Source organism: Coregonus clupeaformis, chromosome 37 (assembly GCF_020615455.1).
Source record: "Coregonus clupeaformis isolate EN_2021a chromosome 37, ASM2061545v1, whole genome shotgun sequence".
Classification (NCBI taxonomy): domain Eukaryota; kingdom Metazoa; phylum Chordata; class Actinopteri; order Salmoniformes; family Salmonidae; genus Coregonus; species Coregonus clupeaformis.
In genome coordinates, this window is record NC_059228.1 from 30,306,946 (window position 1) to 30,326,458 (window position 19,513).

Genomic DNA, 19,513 nt, shown 5'->3' on the forward strand with positions numbered 1-19,513 from the left:
GCAAAGAAGGGCACCTATTGGTAGATGGGTCAAAATTAAAAAGGTAGATATTGAAAATCCCTTTGAGTATGGTAAAGTTATTAATTACACTTTGGATGGTGTATCAATACACCCAGTCACTACAAAGATACAGGCGTCCTTCCTAACTCAGTTAACTCAGAGGAAGGAAACTGCTCAGGGATTTCACCATGAGGCCAATGGTGACTTTAAAACAGTTACAGAGTTTAATGACTGTGATAGGAGAAAGGGATGGATCAACAACATTGTAGTTACTCGACAATAATAACCTAAATTACAGAGTGAAAAGAAGAAAGCTTGTACAGAATAAAAATTTTCTAAATCATGCATCCTGTTTGCAATAAAGCACTAAAGTAAAACTGCAAAAAATCTGGCAAAGAAATGAACTTTATGTCCTGAATATAAAGTGTTATGTTTGGGGCAAATCTAGCACAACACATCATTGAGTACCATTCTTCATATTTTCAAGCATGGTGGTGGCTGCATCATGTTATGGGTATGCTTGTCATCGGCAAGGACTAGGGAGTTTTTTAGGATGAAAATAAATGGACTAGAGCTAAGCACAGGCAAAATCCTAGAGGAAAACCTGGTTCAATCTGCTTTCCACAAGACACTGGGAGACAAATTCACCTTTCAGCAGGACAATAACCTAAAACACAATGCAAACTATACACTGGAGTTGCTTACCAAGACAACCTTGAATGTTCCTGAGTGGCCTAGTTACAGTTTTGACTTAAATTGGCTTAAAAATCTATGGCAAGATGTGAAAATGGCTGTCAAGCAATGATCAACAACCAACTTGACAGAGCTTGAAGAATTAAAACAATTATAATGTGCAAATACTGTATAATCCAGGTGTGCCAAGCTCTTAGAGACTTACCCAGAAAGACTCACAGCTGTAATTGCTTATTCTAACATGTATTGATTCAGGGGGTTGTACTTATGTAATGAAGATATATTAATGTTGGATTTTTCATGGATTTTTTACAAAAGTTAGAATTTTTCTTCCACTTTGACACTACAGAGGATTTTGTGTAGGTCGTTGACAAAAAATGACAATTAAATCAATTTTAATCCCACCTTGTAACACAACTAAATGTGGAAAAAGTCAAAAGGTGTGAATAGTTTCTGAAGGCACTGTATTTACATAACGTAGGCTAGGTAATTAATTGCCTCTAGTCTGGGCATTGAACTCCACACACACTCTCACACGGTCAGTGCAGCACATGCCAGCTGGGCTCGGTTTGGCATGTTCTGACAGATGGTCAGTAGGTCACCCTTCAAATTTCATTTTAGTTTTTAAAAATGTGTTTATTATATTTGATCAGCAGTGGGTTCCATCTTTGTAGTGGTTTTGACTCTCATGTAAGTCAATTTAGATGTTCTTGTGAACTTTATCCCCTCTTGGTGCTTGAGTATTCCAAGTTTCTCGAATGAGATTCCCTTCAACCTTACAGAAGACCTGGAAAAAAACATACACATATAAAAATATTACACCTGCACCATAAACTAGACCTTATCAAGCTTATCATACTTTGTTTGATTTACCTTCTCTTCTCTGCTCCTAGAAAGGTTTTATGTTTCTCTATATCCAAAATGAGAATGACCATGGGCCCATCCTCTTGGTTTAGAACAGCTTGGAAGTATTGCCCCCCGAGCTCCCCGTCTTCACCTCTGAAACGCCATTGATGGTTCCACACGCTATGGTATTTTTCCTAGTCTTCACAGCTGATTTTATAGTTTTCTTCACCGGTGTCGTCGCCGATGTCTTTAGAGGGCTTTTCTTTTTCACAGGAGTAGTTGGAATGTTTGAACCTAATAAAAACAACAACACATATAATTTCTCCCAGATGCCATATCGGTTTATGATTTAGCTCCATTCCAATCATAGTAAAGTTTTAAATTGCAGGTTTTGCCTCAACGTTTTTTCGGCTGTTCTGTATAATAGGTTCACTTTAATGGGACATTGAGTCCTCAAGTTTACATGAGGCTATTAATTACTTGATGTGTATTCTCTTATGGTGGACAGATGCACATAACATAAATGGTCGACAGACTGGGATGCGACGACTAACATTTACTAACATTTCTTCCGGTACTTAATAGAACTTAATCATCTGACGCAATTACGTGATATTTCTAGTTCTGGTTGTCTGAAATTACTTGATCTGCAACCCTTTACAAATTAAAATGAGAAGATAAAGGTGTATGCATACATCTTGGGGCTTCCAAGCACATAATATTGGTGTCAGATATTTGAACTACAATTCCACTAACGGTGGTTGAGGGTGGAGCAGGAAAATGAGTAGATAGATAGATAATTATATAGGATTTATTCATAGAATACATAGTCCATGATTCAATCGGTCTGTGCATCTGTGCGAAAAGAATGGAAATGTATGCTTTAAAATGGTTCTACCTGCTGTGGATGGACCTGGGGTGTGGACTGTGGAGGAGGCAGAGGTTGGGACAGCGTCTGGGGGTGCTGGGCCACTGGGTGCCAGAGCTATGTCGCTGCTGTCATTAGATTAGATTAGATTAGATTAGATTAGCAAACGTTACTTTGCTTTAATTAGGAAAGCACAACCAACATACATACAAAAAACAGGGCTACATTATATACAAATGTGCTTAATAGTGCATAATATTGTACATATTACATCATCTGTTTGATTTCATTCAGTTTGGGGAGTTCTTTTATGATGTCTGGCTGCTGCAACAGGGTCAGGAATCTAGTGCATTTCTCATCTCCTTCTTTCGTGATGAGTGTATCCAGCAGACGGATGATGGATTTCTCTGGAGTTGTTTCACTGGCATTTTGCAGTTCCGTGTAGACGCGTTCAGTCACCAGTTTCTCCTGGTGTACATGCTGCAATATGAAACTGGCTTCCACTGGCAGGATTCTCACCAGAAATGTCTTTAACTTTAGCAATTGATCCATGCTGGACAAGAAAGAGAGGTTTTTTTTTATCTACTGTTTAGGCAACGAAATGGGAAGCAACTGAATTGAAGAATTTAACTTAATAAAACCAACATTTGCTATATGATTGGAATCTAATCATTTATACCTTACAATTAGCCTACTGTAGGTACACTAAAAAGTATGTGGACACCCCTTCAAATTAGTGGATTCTGCTATTTCAGCCACACCCGTTGCTGACAGGTGTATAAAATTGAGCACACAGCCATGCAATCTCCATATACAAACATTGGCATTAGAATGGCCCATACTGAAGATCTCAGTGACATGCCAGGAGTACGCTACCTGCCCCAATGCATAGTGCCAACTGTAAAGTTTGGTGGAGGAGGAATAATGAAAAATGTATGCACTCACTAATTGTAAGTCGCTCTGGATAAGAGCGTCTGCTAAATGACTAAAATGTCCCCCCAAAAAATGGTCTGGGGCTGTTTTTCATGGTCACGGTTAGGCCCCTTAGTTCCAGTGAAGGGAAATCTTAATGTTACAGCATACAATGACATTCTTGATGAGTCTGTGCTTCCAACTTTGTGGCAACAGTTTGGGGAAGGCCCTTTCCTGTTTCAGCATGACAATGCCCCTGTGCGCAAAGCAAGGTCCATACATACAGAAATTGTTTGTCGAGATCAGTGTGGAAGGACTTGACTGGCCTGCACAGAGCCCTGACCTCAACCCCATCAAACAACTTTGGGATGAATTGGAACGCCGACTGTGAGCCAGGCCTAATCGCCCAACATTAGTGCCCGACCTCACTAATGCTGTTGTGGCTGAATGGATGCAAGTCCCCGCAGCAATGTTCCAACATCTAGTGGAAAGCCTTCCCAGAAGAGTGGAGGCTGTTATAGCAGCAAACGGGGGACCAACTATATATTAATGCCCATGATTTTGGAATGAGATGTTCGACGACCAGGTGGCCACATACTTTTGGCCATGTAGTGTAGTAGGTAGGCATACATTCTATTTCAGTGAAACCCTTAGCCTAGTTCTTCATGATTACATTATTGATAATGTAGGAATTTATTTTACAAAGAAAGACATAGGAGAAAACTGAGGATGGATTAACAACATTGTAGTTACACTTCCGGTATACAAGGTGGTGTATTGAATACACAGCGGTACAAATCACCTCAAGATACAAACATAATAATCAATATCAATAAGTTAGACTAAATATTAGCACTTCATATATTCGAGGGTAATAACATTCAATCTGGATAATAACACAAAACAAATTATAGGCTAGAGAAATGTATCAACAAATATTACAACAACACGCAACACCCAAACATGACGGAAGATAAACGAGGAGAATCAATCTCCAAGAGAAAACGCGACTCCTCGACTGATACAGATGATTTATGCTTTTCACCACTGGGACTGGTAAGTGTGGAAAGCGACCTGTTGAAGTCGATAAATGACAAACTGGGCATACTAGAGTTGGTCAGTAATGATGTAAAAGAGTCGAAGGCGAGTCTTGAAATGAGTGACAGAAAAGCTGCGATAATGGAGAGTGATACAAAAAAACTAAAAGGGACAGTCACTAGGATGGAAACGGACGTTAAGGAACTTAAAAAAGAGAACAACTTTCTGAGAGAAGCCTTACTAGACATACAAACTAGATCGATGAGAGACAATCTAGTACTTATGGGTATCCAGGAAAAAGAAGGAGAAGTTACAGAAAAAATTGTGAAGGACTTCTTACTTACAGCGCTTCAAATCCCACTCGAGGCTGTCGACAAAATCCAACTCGAACGTGTACACCGTTTCGGACAAAGAGGACAGAGATATGAGCGTCCAATCGTTGCCAAATTTGCTTTTTTTAAGGATAAAGTAATGGTTAAAACCCTAGGTAAAAGACTTGCTGGCACGAAAATAGGCATGAATGATCAGTTCCCGATGGAGATTGCAGAACGGCGCAAAGTTCTGTATCCAATCTTCAAGGAAAATAGATTAAAAGGGAAGCGTGTTGCTCTCGTTGTCGATAAACTGTATATTGACAACCAAATGTTCCGCGACACAAAGACTACTCCATGGCTATTCTGAAAGTTCTAATAGAGGAGTAGAATAATGGAACACCCAATACTAGCCATGGCAGGGTTGTAATAATAAAGCATATTTATAGTAGGTATAGTATTTTATAAAGGGAGAAGACGGTATTACAAGAAAAGATAACAAGCAAAATAATACATCTTCAAATACAACTAAATTAGAACACAAGTACTCAATCAACATAGTGGAGATAAAAACATAGAAAAGAGAAGACATAGAAGGCACAGTATGTGGGTATGAATTGTGATGGAAGGTGTGGTGTGCGTTTTTGTGTTTGAAAAAGTGTGGAGTTAAGTGAGTGAGAAAGGAAATGGTTGCATATCCCAGAACCAACGTGTGTCTGTGAGCAGGGGTTGTGAGAGAGAGCTTTCAATGTTGTGCAGATGAGGGATATACATTTTAAAATATAGTATACATCTAATCTATTTTTTTATTGTCATATCATGATGGAACGATCCCCAACCCTATATCCTAGACACCCACCTGAGCGACCCATACACCAAAGAGAAGTCCCCATCTGTTTTATGGACCTGCTGTGAGTTGCCTATATGCAGCCAAAACAGAAAAATAAATACGGTCAGAGACCTACTTGAGCAGCACCGCCCCCTCATGATTCTGAGCCTAGCTGGCAGGGTTGGTCCTACAAAGCCAGAGCCCCCTGATGGGAGAGCATAATATACATGGAAATTCTCAAAGCTGCTAATGAGAACCTTGACGACCTTGTACCTAGCCGGTGGGGATTCCGGTGGGGTACCCCCACCCAGGTAGTGGCAGTGCTGGCAACACTGGCTGCAGTAACCCATGGGGAGGGGGGTCACACTCGGACAATCAGAGAGGGGGCTTATTATTGTGGCCCAGGTGGCACAAAATTATCAAAGGTCTGACTGCACAGAGATGCTTGGGGAAAATGGTTACAACGGGGGACCAGAGTGTTTGTGTCTCAGGTGAAGAGGGTGGATCTGATCTCCATCACCTAGGACTTTACATAGATTAAATAGATTAATCAAATCTCACATTGTTGTCAATTTTTGCTCAATCTTGCATGCTTTCTCAAACAGCTGTAACTGCATTCGTAAATCAGGTCCTTTCTTGAGTTGGGCTCTGGGATGTAACAACCGTTGAGCATCTGATCTTATGGTTGATTGTGGAGGAAAGGGGTTGAGTGTGTTAGAGTATGTGCGTGTGTGTTTATCCCACATCTGTTGCAAGGGGGTAAGGATGTTAGGGAGAATATAGGATGAACCACAATAATTGTTTGCTAAAATAATAATTGCTTGTCAAAAATGTAATGTAACTCAAAAGGGGTGATGATATTAATTAACAGTAATTTCGATCCGAATGTGCAAATTGTCCAAAAAGATACACAAGGTAGATGGATTATTTTAAATATGTTTTTGGACCATAAACAGATATGGCTCATTAACCTTTACGGACCAAATAATGATGATCCACACTTCTTTGACAATATATATAATAAATGATCAACCCTGCAAGCAATTCAAGACTCTATTATTATGGTGGGAGATTATAATACAGTTTTAAATAGCTCAATGGAGGTAAGCTTGGCTTCTTATAGGGTGTTGAGTAAAGCTTAAACCATGTATTTAGATTGTAGGTAGGTATTGTAGTTAGGTATTATAGGTAGTTTACTCAGGTAGTTATTGAAGGTTATTGTAGGTAATTATTGTAGGTAAGGACTGTATTCGGCGGACTCCGGCGAAGCACGAGGCTAGCCTACCCACTACTTGGACCAACAAAGCTAGCTAGCTAGCGGGTAGCTACCGGTAACTTTTAGCAACTGTGGTTAGCTGTTTCCAATGTTATTTCACGCTTAAGAGTACCTGTAATTGAGCCAGCTAGCTGCCACCTTCAGCTGTTTTTCTAACCTCATTATCATTAACGTTAGGTGGTTGGTAGCTGCTGTACTTAATTTCGGCTACTGATTGCAGTCTGCCAGTTTGGCTTTATACATAGCTTGGGCTTTGTCGAGTAAGGCTTAAACTATGTATTTAGATTGTAGTTAGGTACTATAGGTAGGCATCGTGGGCTGTATATTATTAAGTAGTATAGGTAGGCATCGTGGGCTGTTGTGTAGTTATTGTAGGTTACTTTTGTATTCGGCGGTGCCGGATGTAGCACAAAGCTAGCTAGCTAACTCACCTCCTGGATTAGCTGGCGAGTTGCTATTAGCAACGGTTGCAACTAAAAACAATATCCTTTTAGCCAGTTACATTCGTTCGCAGCGACGCCGTTTTCAAACAAAGTCAACACAGTAGCCATTGCTAGCCAGCCAACACTACCAGCAGGCTGTGGTAGCTAAATACAATATCTTTGTGCTAGCTACCCAACGTTTAATCGTTGCTGCGTTATGAAAGGTAAGCTTGGCTTCTTATATGGTGTTGAGTTAAGCTTAAACCATGTATTTAGATTGTAGGTAGGTATTGTAGTTTGGTATTATAGGTAGCTTACTCAGGTAGTTATTGAAGGTTATTGTAGGTAATTATTGTAGGTAAGGACTGTATTCGGCGGACTCCGGCGAAGCACGAGGCTAGCCTACCCACTACTTGGACCAACAAAGCTAGCTAGCTAGCGGGTAGCTACTGGTAACTTTTTTGCAACTATGGTTAATTGTTTCCAATGTTATTTCATGCTTAAGAGTACCTGTGATTGAGCCAGCTAGCTGCTACCATTCAGCTGTTTTTCTAACCTCATCCGAGGCATTAACGTTAGGTGGTTGGTAGCTGCTGTACTTAATTACAGCTACTGATAACAGTTTGCTGTAGTTTACAACAATTCTAATTTCTAAAGTGGAAGTTGGGAGAGTTTTACTCGGGTGGTTCAGTGAAACAATTATAGTTTCTGAGGTGGAAGTTGGGAGAGTTATATATATTTTTTTTTTTTGGTGAGGGAGGCCTGCTCTCTCCTTTCCCTGATGTTTAGTTCATTTCATCCCGATCTCCTCTGCATTATTGTAGCCATCTGCTGCAGCCTGTCAACTATGCCTCTGCCTATCCCTGTTCTCTCCTCTCCGCACAGGCTACACAAACGCCTCACACCGCGTGGCTGCTGCCTCTCTAACCTGGTGGTCCCTGCACGCACCACACACCTGGAGTTCCAGGTCTCAGGCAGCCTCTGGAACTGCCGTTCTGCCGCCAACAAGGCTGACTTCATCCCAGCCTATGCCACCCTCCAGTCCCTCGACTTCCTGGCACTGACGGAAACATGGATTACCACTGAAAACACTGCTACTCCTACTGCTCTCTCCTCGTCTGACCATGTGTTCTCGCATACCCCGAGAGCATCTGGTCAGAGGGGTGGTGGCACAGGAATCCTCATCTCTCCCAAGTGGTCATTCTCAATTTTTCCCCTAACCCATCTGTCTATCTCCTCATTTGAATTCCACGCTGTCACAGTCACTAGCCCATTTAAGCTTAATATCCTTGTCATCTATCGCCCTCCAGGTTCCCTTGGAGAGTTCATCAATGAGCTTGACGCCTTGATAAGTTCCTTTCCTGAGGATGGCTCACCCTTCACAGTCTTGGGGGATTTCAACCTCCCCACGTCTACATTTGACTCATTTCTCTCTGCCTCCTTCTTTCCACTCCTCTCCTCTTTTGACCTCACCCTCTCACCATCCCCCCACTCACAAGGCAGGCAATACGCTTGACTTCATCTTTACTAGATGTTGCTCTTCTACTAATCTCACTGCAACTCCCCTCCATGTCTCCGACCACTACTTTGTATCCTTTTCTCTCTCGCTCTCCTCCAACACTACTCACTCTGCCCCTACACAGATGGTAACGCGCCGCCGCAACCTTCGCTCTCTCTCTCCCACTACTCTCTCCTCTTCCATCCTATCATCTCTTCCCTCTGCTCAATCCTTCTCCCTCCAATCTCCTGATTCTGCCTCCTCAACCCTCCTCTCCTCCCCTTTCTGCATCCTTTGACTCCCTGTGTCCCCTATCCTCCCGGCCGGCTCGGTCCTCCCCTCCAGCTCTGTGGCTTGATGACTCATTGCGAGCTCACAGAACAGAGCTCCGGGCAGCTGAGCGGAAATGGAAGAAAACTAAACTCCCTGCCGACCTGGCATCTTTTCACTCCCTCCTCTCTACATTTTCTTCATCTGTTTCTGCTGCTAAGGCCACTTTCTACCACTCTAAATTCCAAGCATCTGCCTCTAACCCTAGGAAGCTCTTTGCCACATTCTCCTCACTGCTGAATCCCCCCTCCCTCTCTGTGGATGACTTTGTCAACCACTTTGAAAAAGAAGGTTGACGACATCCGATCCTCGTTTGTTAAGTCTAATGACACTGCTGGTCCTGCTCACACTGCCCTACCCTATGCTTTGACTTCTTTCTCCCCTCTCTCTCCAGATAAAATCTTGCGACTAGTGACTGCAGGCCGCCCAACAACCTGCCCGCTTGACCCCATCCCCTCCTCTCTTCTCCAGACCATCTCCGGTGACCTTCTCCCCTACCTCACCTCGCTGATCAACTCATCCTTGACCGCTGGCCATGTCCCTTCCGTCTTCAAGAGAGCGAGAGTTGCACCCCTTCTCAAAAAACCAACACTCGATCCGACTGATGTCAACAACTACAGACCAGTATCCCTTCTTTCTTTTCTTTCCAAAACTATTGAGCGTGCCGTCTTTAGCCAACTCTCTTGCTATCTCTCTCAGAATGACCTTCTTGATCCAAACCAGTCAGGTTTCAGGACTGGTCATTCAACTGAGACTGCTCTTCTCTGTGTCACGGAGGCTCTCCGCACTGCTAAAGCTAACTCTCTCTCTCCTCTGCTCTTGTCCTTCTAGACCTGTCTGCTGCCTTTGATACAGTGAACCATCAGATCCTCCTCTCCACCCTCTCCGAGCTGGGCATCTCCGGTGCGGCTCACTCCTGGATTGCGTCCTACCTGACCGGTCGCTCCTACCAAGTGGCGTGGCAAGAAGCTGTCTCCGCACCACGTGCTCTCACCACTGGTGTCCCCCAGGGCTCAGTTCTAGGCCCTCTCCTTTTCTCCCTATACACCAAGTCACTTGGCTCTGTCATATCCTCACATGGCCTCTCCTATCATTGCTACGCTGACGATACACAACTAATCTTCTCCTTTCCCCCTTCTGATAACCAGGTGGCGAATCGCATCTCTGCATGTCTGGCCGACATATCAGTATGGATGACGGATCACCACCTCAAGCTGAACCCTGGCAAGACGGAGCTGCTCTTCCTCCCGGGGAAGGACTGCCCGTTCCATGATCTCGCCATCACGGTTGACAACTCCGTTGTGTCCTCCTCCCAGAGTGCGAAGAGCCTTGGCGTGACCCTGGACAACACCCTGTCGTTCTCCGCCAACATCAAGGCGGTGACCCGATCCTGCAGGTTCATGCTCTACAACATTCGGAGAGTACGACCCTGCCTTACACAGGAAGCGGCACAGGTCCTAATCCAGGCACTTGTCATCTCCCGTCTGGATTACTGCAACTCGCTGTTGGCTGGGCTCCCTGCCTGTGCCATTAAACCCCTACAACTCATCCAGAATGCCGCAGCCCGTCTGGTGTTCAACCTTCCCAAGTTCTCTCACGTCACCCCCTCCTCCGCACACTCCACTGGCTTCCAATTGAAGCTCGCATCCGTTACAAGACCATGGTGCTTGCCTATGGAGCAGTGAGGGGAACGGCACCTCCGTACCTTCAGGCTCTGATCAGTCCCTACACCCAGGCGAGGGCATTGCGTTCATCCACCTCTGGCCTGCTGGCTCCCCTTCCTCTGCGGAAGCATAGTTCCCGCTCAGCCCAGTCAAAGCTGTTCGCTGCTCTGGCACCCCAATGGTGGAACAAGCTCCCTCACGACGCCAGGACAGCGGAGTCACTCACCACCTTCCGGAGACATTTGAAACCCCACCTCTTTAAGGAACACCTGGGATAGGATAAAGTAATCCTTCTACCCCCAAAAAAAAAGTATAATTGTAAAGTGGTTATCCCACTGGCTATAGGGTGAATGCACCAATTTGTAGTCGCTCTGGATAAGAGCGTCTGCTAAATGACGTAAATGTGCCCTTGAGCAAGGCACTTAACCCTAATTGCTCCTGTAAGTCGCTCTGGATAAGAGCGTCTGCTAAATGACTAAAATGTAAAAATGTAATGTAAAAATGTAAAGGAAATCACACTACAAACAATCACTCTCATGCTCTTAAGGAAATCGTGAATGTCATGGATACATTAGAACTAGTAGATATATGGAGGCTTAAATATCCTGATATAGTGAGATATACATGGCAGAGACTCAATCAAGCTAGTCATCTTGACTTCTTTCTTATGTCATTCTCGTTGGCACCAAAAGTTTAAAAAGTGTTGATAGGGGACAAAATGCGGTCGGACCATCATATAATTGGTATATACATTACTCTTACTGAATTTCCACGTGGGCCAGGATATTGGAAATTTAATCAAAGCCTATTGGATGATAACTTGTTTTTAACTAGGACAGAGGAATTTATACCAGATTTTTTCCAATATGACATGTCACGATCGCTTAAGGAGGGAGACCAAGGCGCAGCGTTGAAGGTGAACATATCTTTTATTTACTGATCACACGATCAAAACAATAAACGATAACGTGACGTCTACAGTTTAACACAAACCGAAATGAACAAGAAACCACAAACACAACGTGAAAGACAGATAGTTAAATATGGCTCCCAATCAGAGACAACGAGCCAACAGCTGACACTCGTTACCTCTGATTGGGAGTCACTCAAACAAAGAAATACAATACCTAGACCCACAACAAAACATAGAAACTAACACCCTGGCTCAACATACGAGAGTCCCCGAGCCAGGGCGTGACAGTACCCCCCTAAAGGCGCGGACTCCGACCGCGCCAACGAAACTACAACAGGGGAGGGACCGGGTGGGCACTCCGCCTAGGCGGCGGATCCGGCTCCAGTGGAACAGGCACGTGCCGTGCCGGACCGACGACGCACACCACTAGCTTGGTGTGGGGAGCAGGAGCGGGCCGGACAGGGCTGACGAAACGCCCCACAGACTTGGTGCTGGGAGCAGGAATGGGCCGGACCGGGCTGGCGACGCGCACCACAGACCTGGTGCGGAGAGCAGGAACGGGCAGAGCCGGGCTGACGAGACGCACCACAGACTTGATGCGGGGAGCAGGAATGGGCCGGACCGGGCTGGCGACGCGCACCACAGACCTGGTGCGGAGAGCAGGAACGGGCAGAGCCGGGCTGACGAGACGCACCACAGACTTGATGCGGGGAGCAGGAATGGGCCGGACTGGGCTGGCGACGCGCACCACAGACCTGGTGCGGGGAGCAGGAACGGGCAGAGCCGGGCTGACGAGACGCACCACAGACTTGATGCGGGGAGCCGGAACGGGCAGAGCCGGGCTGACGAGCCGCACCACAGACTTGATGCGGGACGCATGGACGGGCCGGACTGGGCTGGCGACGCGCACCGCAGGTTCGGTGCGGGGAGCAGGAATAGACCGGACCGTACTGGGGACACACACCACTGGCTCTACACCGGGATCTGGAACGGGCCGGACTGGACTGGCAAAACACGCCAGTACCACTCGCCGTGCCTCCACACCTTCCATCCCCTCTTCTACCAGTGGCCCCCGTAACCCGGCGGCCTTCTCCGGCAACCCACTGGACCGCTCTATCGCGGCCTCCTGCTGGTCCGCCGTCGTGAGCCCCCCCCTAAAATTTTTCGGGGCGTCTCTCCTACCCGTGGCCCAGGTCTCCATGTCCCTCGCCAGCTTCTCGCCCTTCTGCCATAATGTCAAGCCCCTCTCTTCCTCACTCGGCTTGACCCAGTCCAGGAGGCGAAGGAGATCTGTGAGGGATCTCCCCGGCGATGGCTCCTGGACACGCTGCTTGGTCCCATCTTGGTGGTTTCTTCTGTCACGATCGCTTAAGGAGGGAGACCAAGGCGCAGCGTTGAAGGTGAACATATCTTTTATTTACTGATCACACGATCAAAACAATAAACGATAACGTGACGTCTACAGTTTAACACAAACCGAAATGAACAAGAAACCACAAACACAACGTGAAAGACAGATAGTTAAATATGGCTCCCAATCAGAGACAACGAGCCAACAGCTGACACTCGTTACCTCTGATTGGGAGTCACTCAAACAAAGAAATACAATACCTAGACCCACAACAAAACATAGAAACTAACACCCTGGCTCAACATACGAGAGTCCCCCGAGCCAGGGCGTGACATGACATAGATACAGCGAACCCCCTTATTGTATGGGACACCTTTAAATGTGCCTTTGGAGGCCATGCAATTCAGTACTCATCTCCAAAAAACTAAAGCAATTTAGGTCAAAAGAGTCCATACTAACAAAGGAAATAGAAGGCCTAACAGAACAGATAGATAGCAATAAAAACTGTAACATAGAGGCTCAAAATAACTTAGAGGAAAAACAAAAAGAAATGGAGAAACTTATTCAAGAAAGATCAAGTGTAATATATTATAAAAATAAAGCAAACTGGATGGAATATGGGGAAAAATGCACCAAATTCTTATGATTCACCAAATGATATTTTGAAGGAGGAAACAAAGTACTTTAAGCATATGTTTTCGTTTCAGTCGCCTCCATCTCCTCTAACTGAAGCTAATTGTAGAGATTTTTTTTTCTATTGATAATGTAAGATTAACAGCCATACCGAAAGAATCATGTGAAGGTTAAATTACATAGGAGGAATTTCTGGATGCAATTAAAGACTTTAAGTCTCCAGGAAAACTACAGGGTTGGATGGTATACCAGTCGAGGTATACCAAACCTTTTTTGATATACTCAGAGGACCGTTATTAGCATGCTTTAACCACTCCTATGTAAATGGTAGATATTCAGACACTCAAGAAGAAGGTCTGATTTCATTATTACTGAAAAAAGATACAAGTGGAAAATATAAAGATCCAGTCCATTAAAGAAATTGGAGGCCCCTTACACTTCAGTGTTGTGATGCAAAAAGTCTAGCAAAATGTATAGCGCATCGAATTAAAAAGGTTTGTCGGACATTATTCATTCTAATCAGACAGGTTTTTTACATGGACGATACATTGGAGATAATATAAGGCAAGTATAGGTGTAAAATAGTAAATAATGGCTATTTCTCCAAAAGTTTGTGTCAAGAGGAGTGAAACTGTCAAGAGGAGTGAAACAAGGTTGTCCACTATCGGCATATCTATTTATTATGGCCATCGAGATGTTAGCTATTAAAATCAGATCCAACAATAATATCAAGGGATTAGAAATCCAGGGCTTAAAAACAAAGGTGTCATTGTACGCTGATGATTCATGTTTTCTTTTAAATCCACAACTTGAATCCCTCCACAGCCTCATAGAGGATCTAGATACATTTTCTAACCTCTCTGGATTACAACCAAATTATGATAAATGTACTATATTACATATTGGATCACTAAAAAATACAATTTTTACATTACCATGTAGTTTACCAATAAAATTGTTTGATGGTGATGTGGATATACTCGGAATACATATCCCAAATGAAATAAATGATCTCACTCCAATCAATTTTAATAGAAAGTTAGCAAAAATAGATAAGATCTTGCTACCATGGAAAGGTAAATACCTGTCAATTTGTGGAAAAATCACCCTCATTAACTCTTTAGTATTATCCCAGTTTACCTATTTGCTTATGGTCTTGCCTACGCCTAGCCAACTGTTTTTTAAATTATATGAAAAATATATATTCCATTTTATTTGGAACGGCAAGCCAGACAAAATTAAACGGGCCTATTTATATAATGAATATGAATTCGGTGGACAGAAATTAATAAATATTAAAGCATTAGACCTATCACTAAAAGCCTCAGTCATACAAAAGTTATCCTTAAATCTGAACTGGTTCTCTAGCAAATTAGTAAGATTGATCCACCCAATGTTCAAGAATGGCCTTTTTCCCTTTATTCAGATTACAACCTCTCACTTTCAGTTACTTGAAAAGGAAATCATCTCCAAAATATCACTATTTCTAAAACAAGCCATAGAAAGTTGGTTGCAATTTCAATTTAATCCTCCAGAAACGACAGAACAAATAATGCAACACATATTGTGGTTAAACTCAAATATACTAATTGATAAAAAACCTTCTTTTTTTTATATATTTTTTTTAAGGTATAATCTTCGTAAATTATATCATCGGTAGGACTGGTGGAGTTATGTCGCACATGCAGCTATCAAAAACATATGGAAATGTCTGCTCTACCCAAAATAACAACCAAATAATTGCAGCAAAAATGGAAGAGGAAAGTGGAAGGGGGGAAAAGTAAGGAACTTGTCTGTCGGCCTTGCATTAAAGAACATAATTGGTTAAAGAAAACTGTGATAGATAAAAAAGTATACCAGTTTCATTTAAGGACCAAAGGATTGACAGCCGTCCCATTTAGATTGCAAAATAGTTGGGAAGAGATTTTTGACGTACCGATTCCATAGCATAGTGTTTATGAACTGATACGCAAAACGACGCCGGATTCAAAACTTAGAATTTTTCAATTTAAATGACTATATAAAATTATTGCTACCAATAGAATGTTATTTATATGGGGGATACAATCTTCCCAGCTCTGCAGATTTTGCTGCGAAGTGGTGGTCCGCCAGGGTAGTGGGTTCGATCCCCGGGACCACCCATACGTAAAAATGTATGCACGCATGACTGTAAGTCACTTTGGATAAAAGCTTCTGCTAAATGGCATATTATATTATTATAAGAGACAGAATCATTAGATCATTTGTTTTGGTACTGTCCATTTGTAGCTTGTTTTTGGACACAGGTCCAGGAATAGCAAAGGATTGCAATATTTACCTGGAGCTAACCCTGCAGATAGCATTACTGGGTGATCTGAAAAGTCATAGTCAATCGATCAATAATATAATAATACTTTTAGCAAAAATGTTTATTTTCAATTTACAATCTGTAGAAACAATGAGAATAGAAAGGTTCAGAACTTTTGTAAAACATCACAGTACAGTTATATATGGCAAATAGAAATCCAATATGGATGGTGTTAAGAGATAGATGGGTGGTGTTGAATGGAGTTGAAGGATGGGACTAATAACAACTAACAACAACTAATAACAACAAGATAACTAATAATATAAGCATACTGTGTCCATAATAAGTATATAGGTTATAGGTTGAGAGCTTTTGTGAAAGAGCACAGTTAGAAAGATATGGCATTTAGAAGCAAACCGGATGGACATCATCAAAATGATCGGAGAGGTTGAGGGTAGAGGAAGTTCAGGAGTAAAAACAAACAAAATATAATTATTGTAAAATTGACTGTGTCCATAAAATGTATATAGTATGTATAAGCTGGAAGTAGAGGCCTAAGAATTGTTGTTCACTAATTTACTCCAATTAGGGAAGGGGTGGTGGGGTTGGAAAGTAATAAATGGAAATATATATTTTTAAAGGATATGTATATGTGTATGTATGTGTATGTATATGTATGCATGTGTGTATATGTATGTATGTATGTATGTATGTATGTATGTATGTGTATGTATGTATGTATGTATATATGTATATATGTATATGTATGTGTATATATATATAATGCAATCCAGTCATCATGCGCTGTTTATATATAAAGAATATATATAAAGAAAAGAAAAGAAAAGAAAAAGACATAGGCCTTCAACAACAAAAACCGACAATCAATGACGTAGCGACTGGGCCTATGCGATGGGCCAGGTAGACTACGACTGGGTGCGTCATCACGCGCAAAAAGGCATTACAGGTAAATTATGTTTTCCCTTTTACTCAAAGTTAGTGGCCTACTGTATGCCGACTAACAGTGTTGTGTTCGAGACCACAGAGTCAAGACCAAGACCGGAGTGAATCAAGTCAGAGTCAGACCTAGACCGGGGGAAGGGGACGAGAGCTCCGAGACTGAATCAAGACCGAGACCAGAAAAATGCGAGTCCAATTCAGGACCTTGACAGTAATTCTGTCAAATCATCACCATAATAAGAGTTCAAAATGTCCAGTATTTATGTTTTCATATTTCATAAGGCCAAAAGGTCAACAGGTCGAAAGCCAACAGGTCACTGTGCAATAGCGAGCAGTAGTTTTCCCATGGTCTAGCTAGCTAGCTTTTGTTGTAGGCTAGTTTGCAGCGGCTGCAGCAGGTATTATAGAAGAGGATGTTATTGCTAATTTGTTAGCTTCTCCCTTTTCAAGAATAACTTTCAACAAGAAGTTAAGTTTCAAATGATCATCATCTGGTGAGTGGAACTGTGTTTTTTTATTGCAGCTCACATGCTGTTAGCCATCTCTTTGAAAATAACTTATGTGTGTGAAACTTTGTTGCATTTCAACTTTAGATCACCAGTTACTTTTTGTGCTAAACGTGAAATGTTTTTTGCAATGGGAAGTAATAGTTGTACATTTCGATTGGGAAATGCTTAGCCTAATGGTTGTGTTTTTGTATTCTTATGATTGGGACCTACTGGCTTATTATGTTTGTGTGATTGGACTGCTGTTTTTCCATTGGCCCTATGCAGTGGTGTAGTGGTGCCTGGAGAAGTGGGTCCTGTATGAAGGAAAGGCACCCTGTGTGAAAAATCCTGTTTTCCTATCGATTTTACAGATTTTCACTCTCAAAATCACACTTTATTTAAAAAAAATGTTTTGCTTCAGCCACATCAGGAGATCATTTCTGAGGTCTGGGAAAAATAAAATAAAAAAAGATTTTGGGAGGGTGTAGTTGCCCTTTAATTCAATTGAGCAAAACAAATGCCCTCCCCATTGATACAAATCAGCAGTATATAATTATGTCAGGTAGGCCTACAATGCAATCAACATCTAATTGGGAAGGGAACCCCTTTAGAAGTGTTCATGCAAACAGCGCATGATGACTGGATTGCAAATAGCCTACTAAGCAAGACTCAGGACCACATTTTTCAATACCTGGTTTGCACACCAATTGTTAGCATTTACTGGTAGATATAATAAGTTGAAAAGTCTTTCTTTCCTACCTACCGGCTACCGATGTCATTATTCTGTGAGCTGCTCCATGCAACAACCAGTTGAGAGCTGCGCACTCTTGCTACCTGCAGATTATATTCCGCTGAAACTAGGATGTGTACTGCTCACATGTGAATACATTTCACATGCTTTGCGATTGTGTAGGCTACTTTGTGCATGATTTCTCTATTGTACTACACAATTAATATGTCGTATACCTCCACTACACTACTTTGATACACAACAGAAGGGATTTTAAGAAGTGAGTATAGGCAATGCCCACTGAAAAAAAGTTGGTATAGGGCGTATACCTGCGTATAGCCTCCACTACACCACTGGCCTTTGTGTTTGACAAAAGGCACTCTTCTCCATGAATTTTCTTTTCATTTTTTTTTCTCACCTTTATTTAACCAGGTAAGCCAGTTGAGAACAAGTTCTCATTTACAACTGCGACCTGGCCAAGATAAAGCAAAGCAGTGCGATAAAAACAACAACACAGAGTTACATATGGGGTAAAACAAAACAAAGTCAAAAATACAACAGAAAAATATATATACAGTGTGTGCAAATGTAGCAAGTTATGAATGAGTGCGCTGTTATTACGGTTGCTGTCCTTTCAGCGTCAGGAGCCTGTCACACACTGAAGGCCTAGGTCCAATAGGTTTGACACTCCGCAAACACGTCTATAATAGATATAAAGACTGTTACAATTTCCCCGTCTCCACTTTTCTAATATTGAGCATGCAACTTTCCAACATTTTCCCCCACTCGTCCCTGCCAGCAAGTCAACGAAATTGGGACAAAGTTTGAGGATATTTTTCAGTGAAAGTAAAGGACAGTAATGTTACGAGTAAAGTAGGAATCCCATGTTTCAATAGGTGATAAGATATTAATGTTTCAAGAAAGTAGTGTAGCCTATATATTTGGCCTGAGGATGCGCTTTTATGGAAGCTGATAATTCTGAGTTTTTTACTCCGCTGGTCTCGGGGAGAAATTACAAGTCCTCACAACTTGAGGAGTACTACAACACTGCCGAGAAATGTATTATGCTATGCTTATTCGATTAGATATTGGACTATTAGAGAAATATTAGGTGATCTTACCTTGAAGAAAGCGTATAGGGACTGCCGAACAATATGCTGTGTAGGTTGACAATAGCCTTTCACTTTCGTTTCCTTTTAAATGTAGCCGGAAATAGCTTATTCGTTTTTTTCGTGCGCCTGAGTAGAATGGACCCCCCTTTTACTGCGACAGAACGTACAGAAAATTGTGTAAGGTGCAATATGTATGCCCAATATGAAAAACGGATTGGATTTAGGCTAACAGGCCACTCTTTAAGGGCAGCAGAATGAGCAGTGACGCTCCTCTGGATGTAAACTGTGTGGATTTGGAAACTAGAAGTACTCCTGAGTAGAATTCACCCCCCTTTTACTGCAACACAAAGTA

The 19,513-nt window shown here is 42.5% G+C and overlaps 1 protein-coding gene across 4 annotated transcripts; it reads right to left on the reverse strand.

The window, feature by feature from the left end:
* Nucleotides 1-779: 779 nt before the first annotated feature.
* On the reverse strand, nucleotides 780-19,410 carry LOC121553697. Of its 4 annotated transcripts, none has more exons than XR_005997562.2 (4): nucleotides 19,171-19,410; nucleotides 2,438-2,535; nucleotides 1,567-1,833; nucleotides 780-1,480 (listed from the first exon to the last, which is right to left on the reverse strand). XR_005997562.2 is itself a non-coding variant. In XM_045211444.1 (3 exons), the coding sequence occupies exons 1-3, from the start codon at nucleotides 2,957-2,959 to the stop codon at nucleotides 1,646-1,648; spliced, it is 567 nt and encodes a 188-aa protein (XP_045067379.1). In that variant the 5' UTR covers nucleotides 2,960-3,186; the 3' UTR covers nucleotides 1,487-1,645. The 4 variants fall into 4 exon arrangements, 1 of the variants encoding a protein (XP_045067379.1); XR_006657911.1 differs by having other exon boundaries at nucleotides 2,438-2,960; XR_006657910.1 differs by lacking the exon at nucleotides 19,171-19,410 and having other exon boundaries at nucleotides 2,438-3,186.
* Nucleotides 19,411-19,513: the final 103 nt, after the last annotated feature.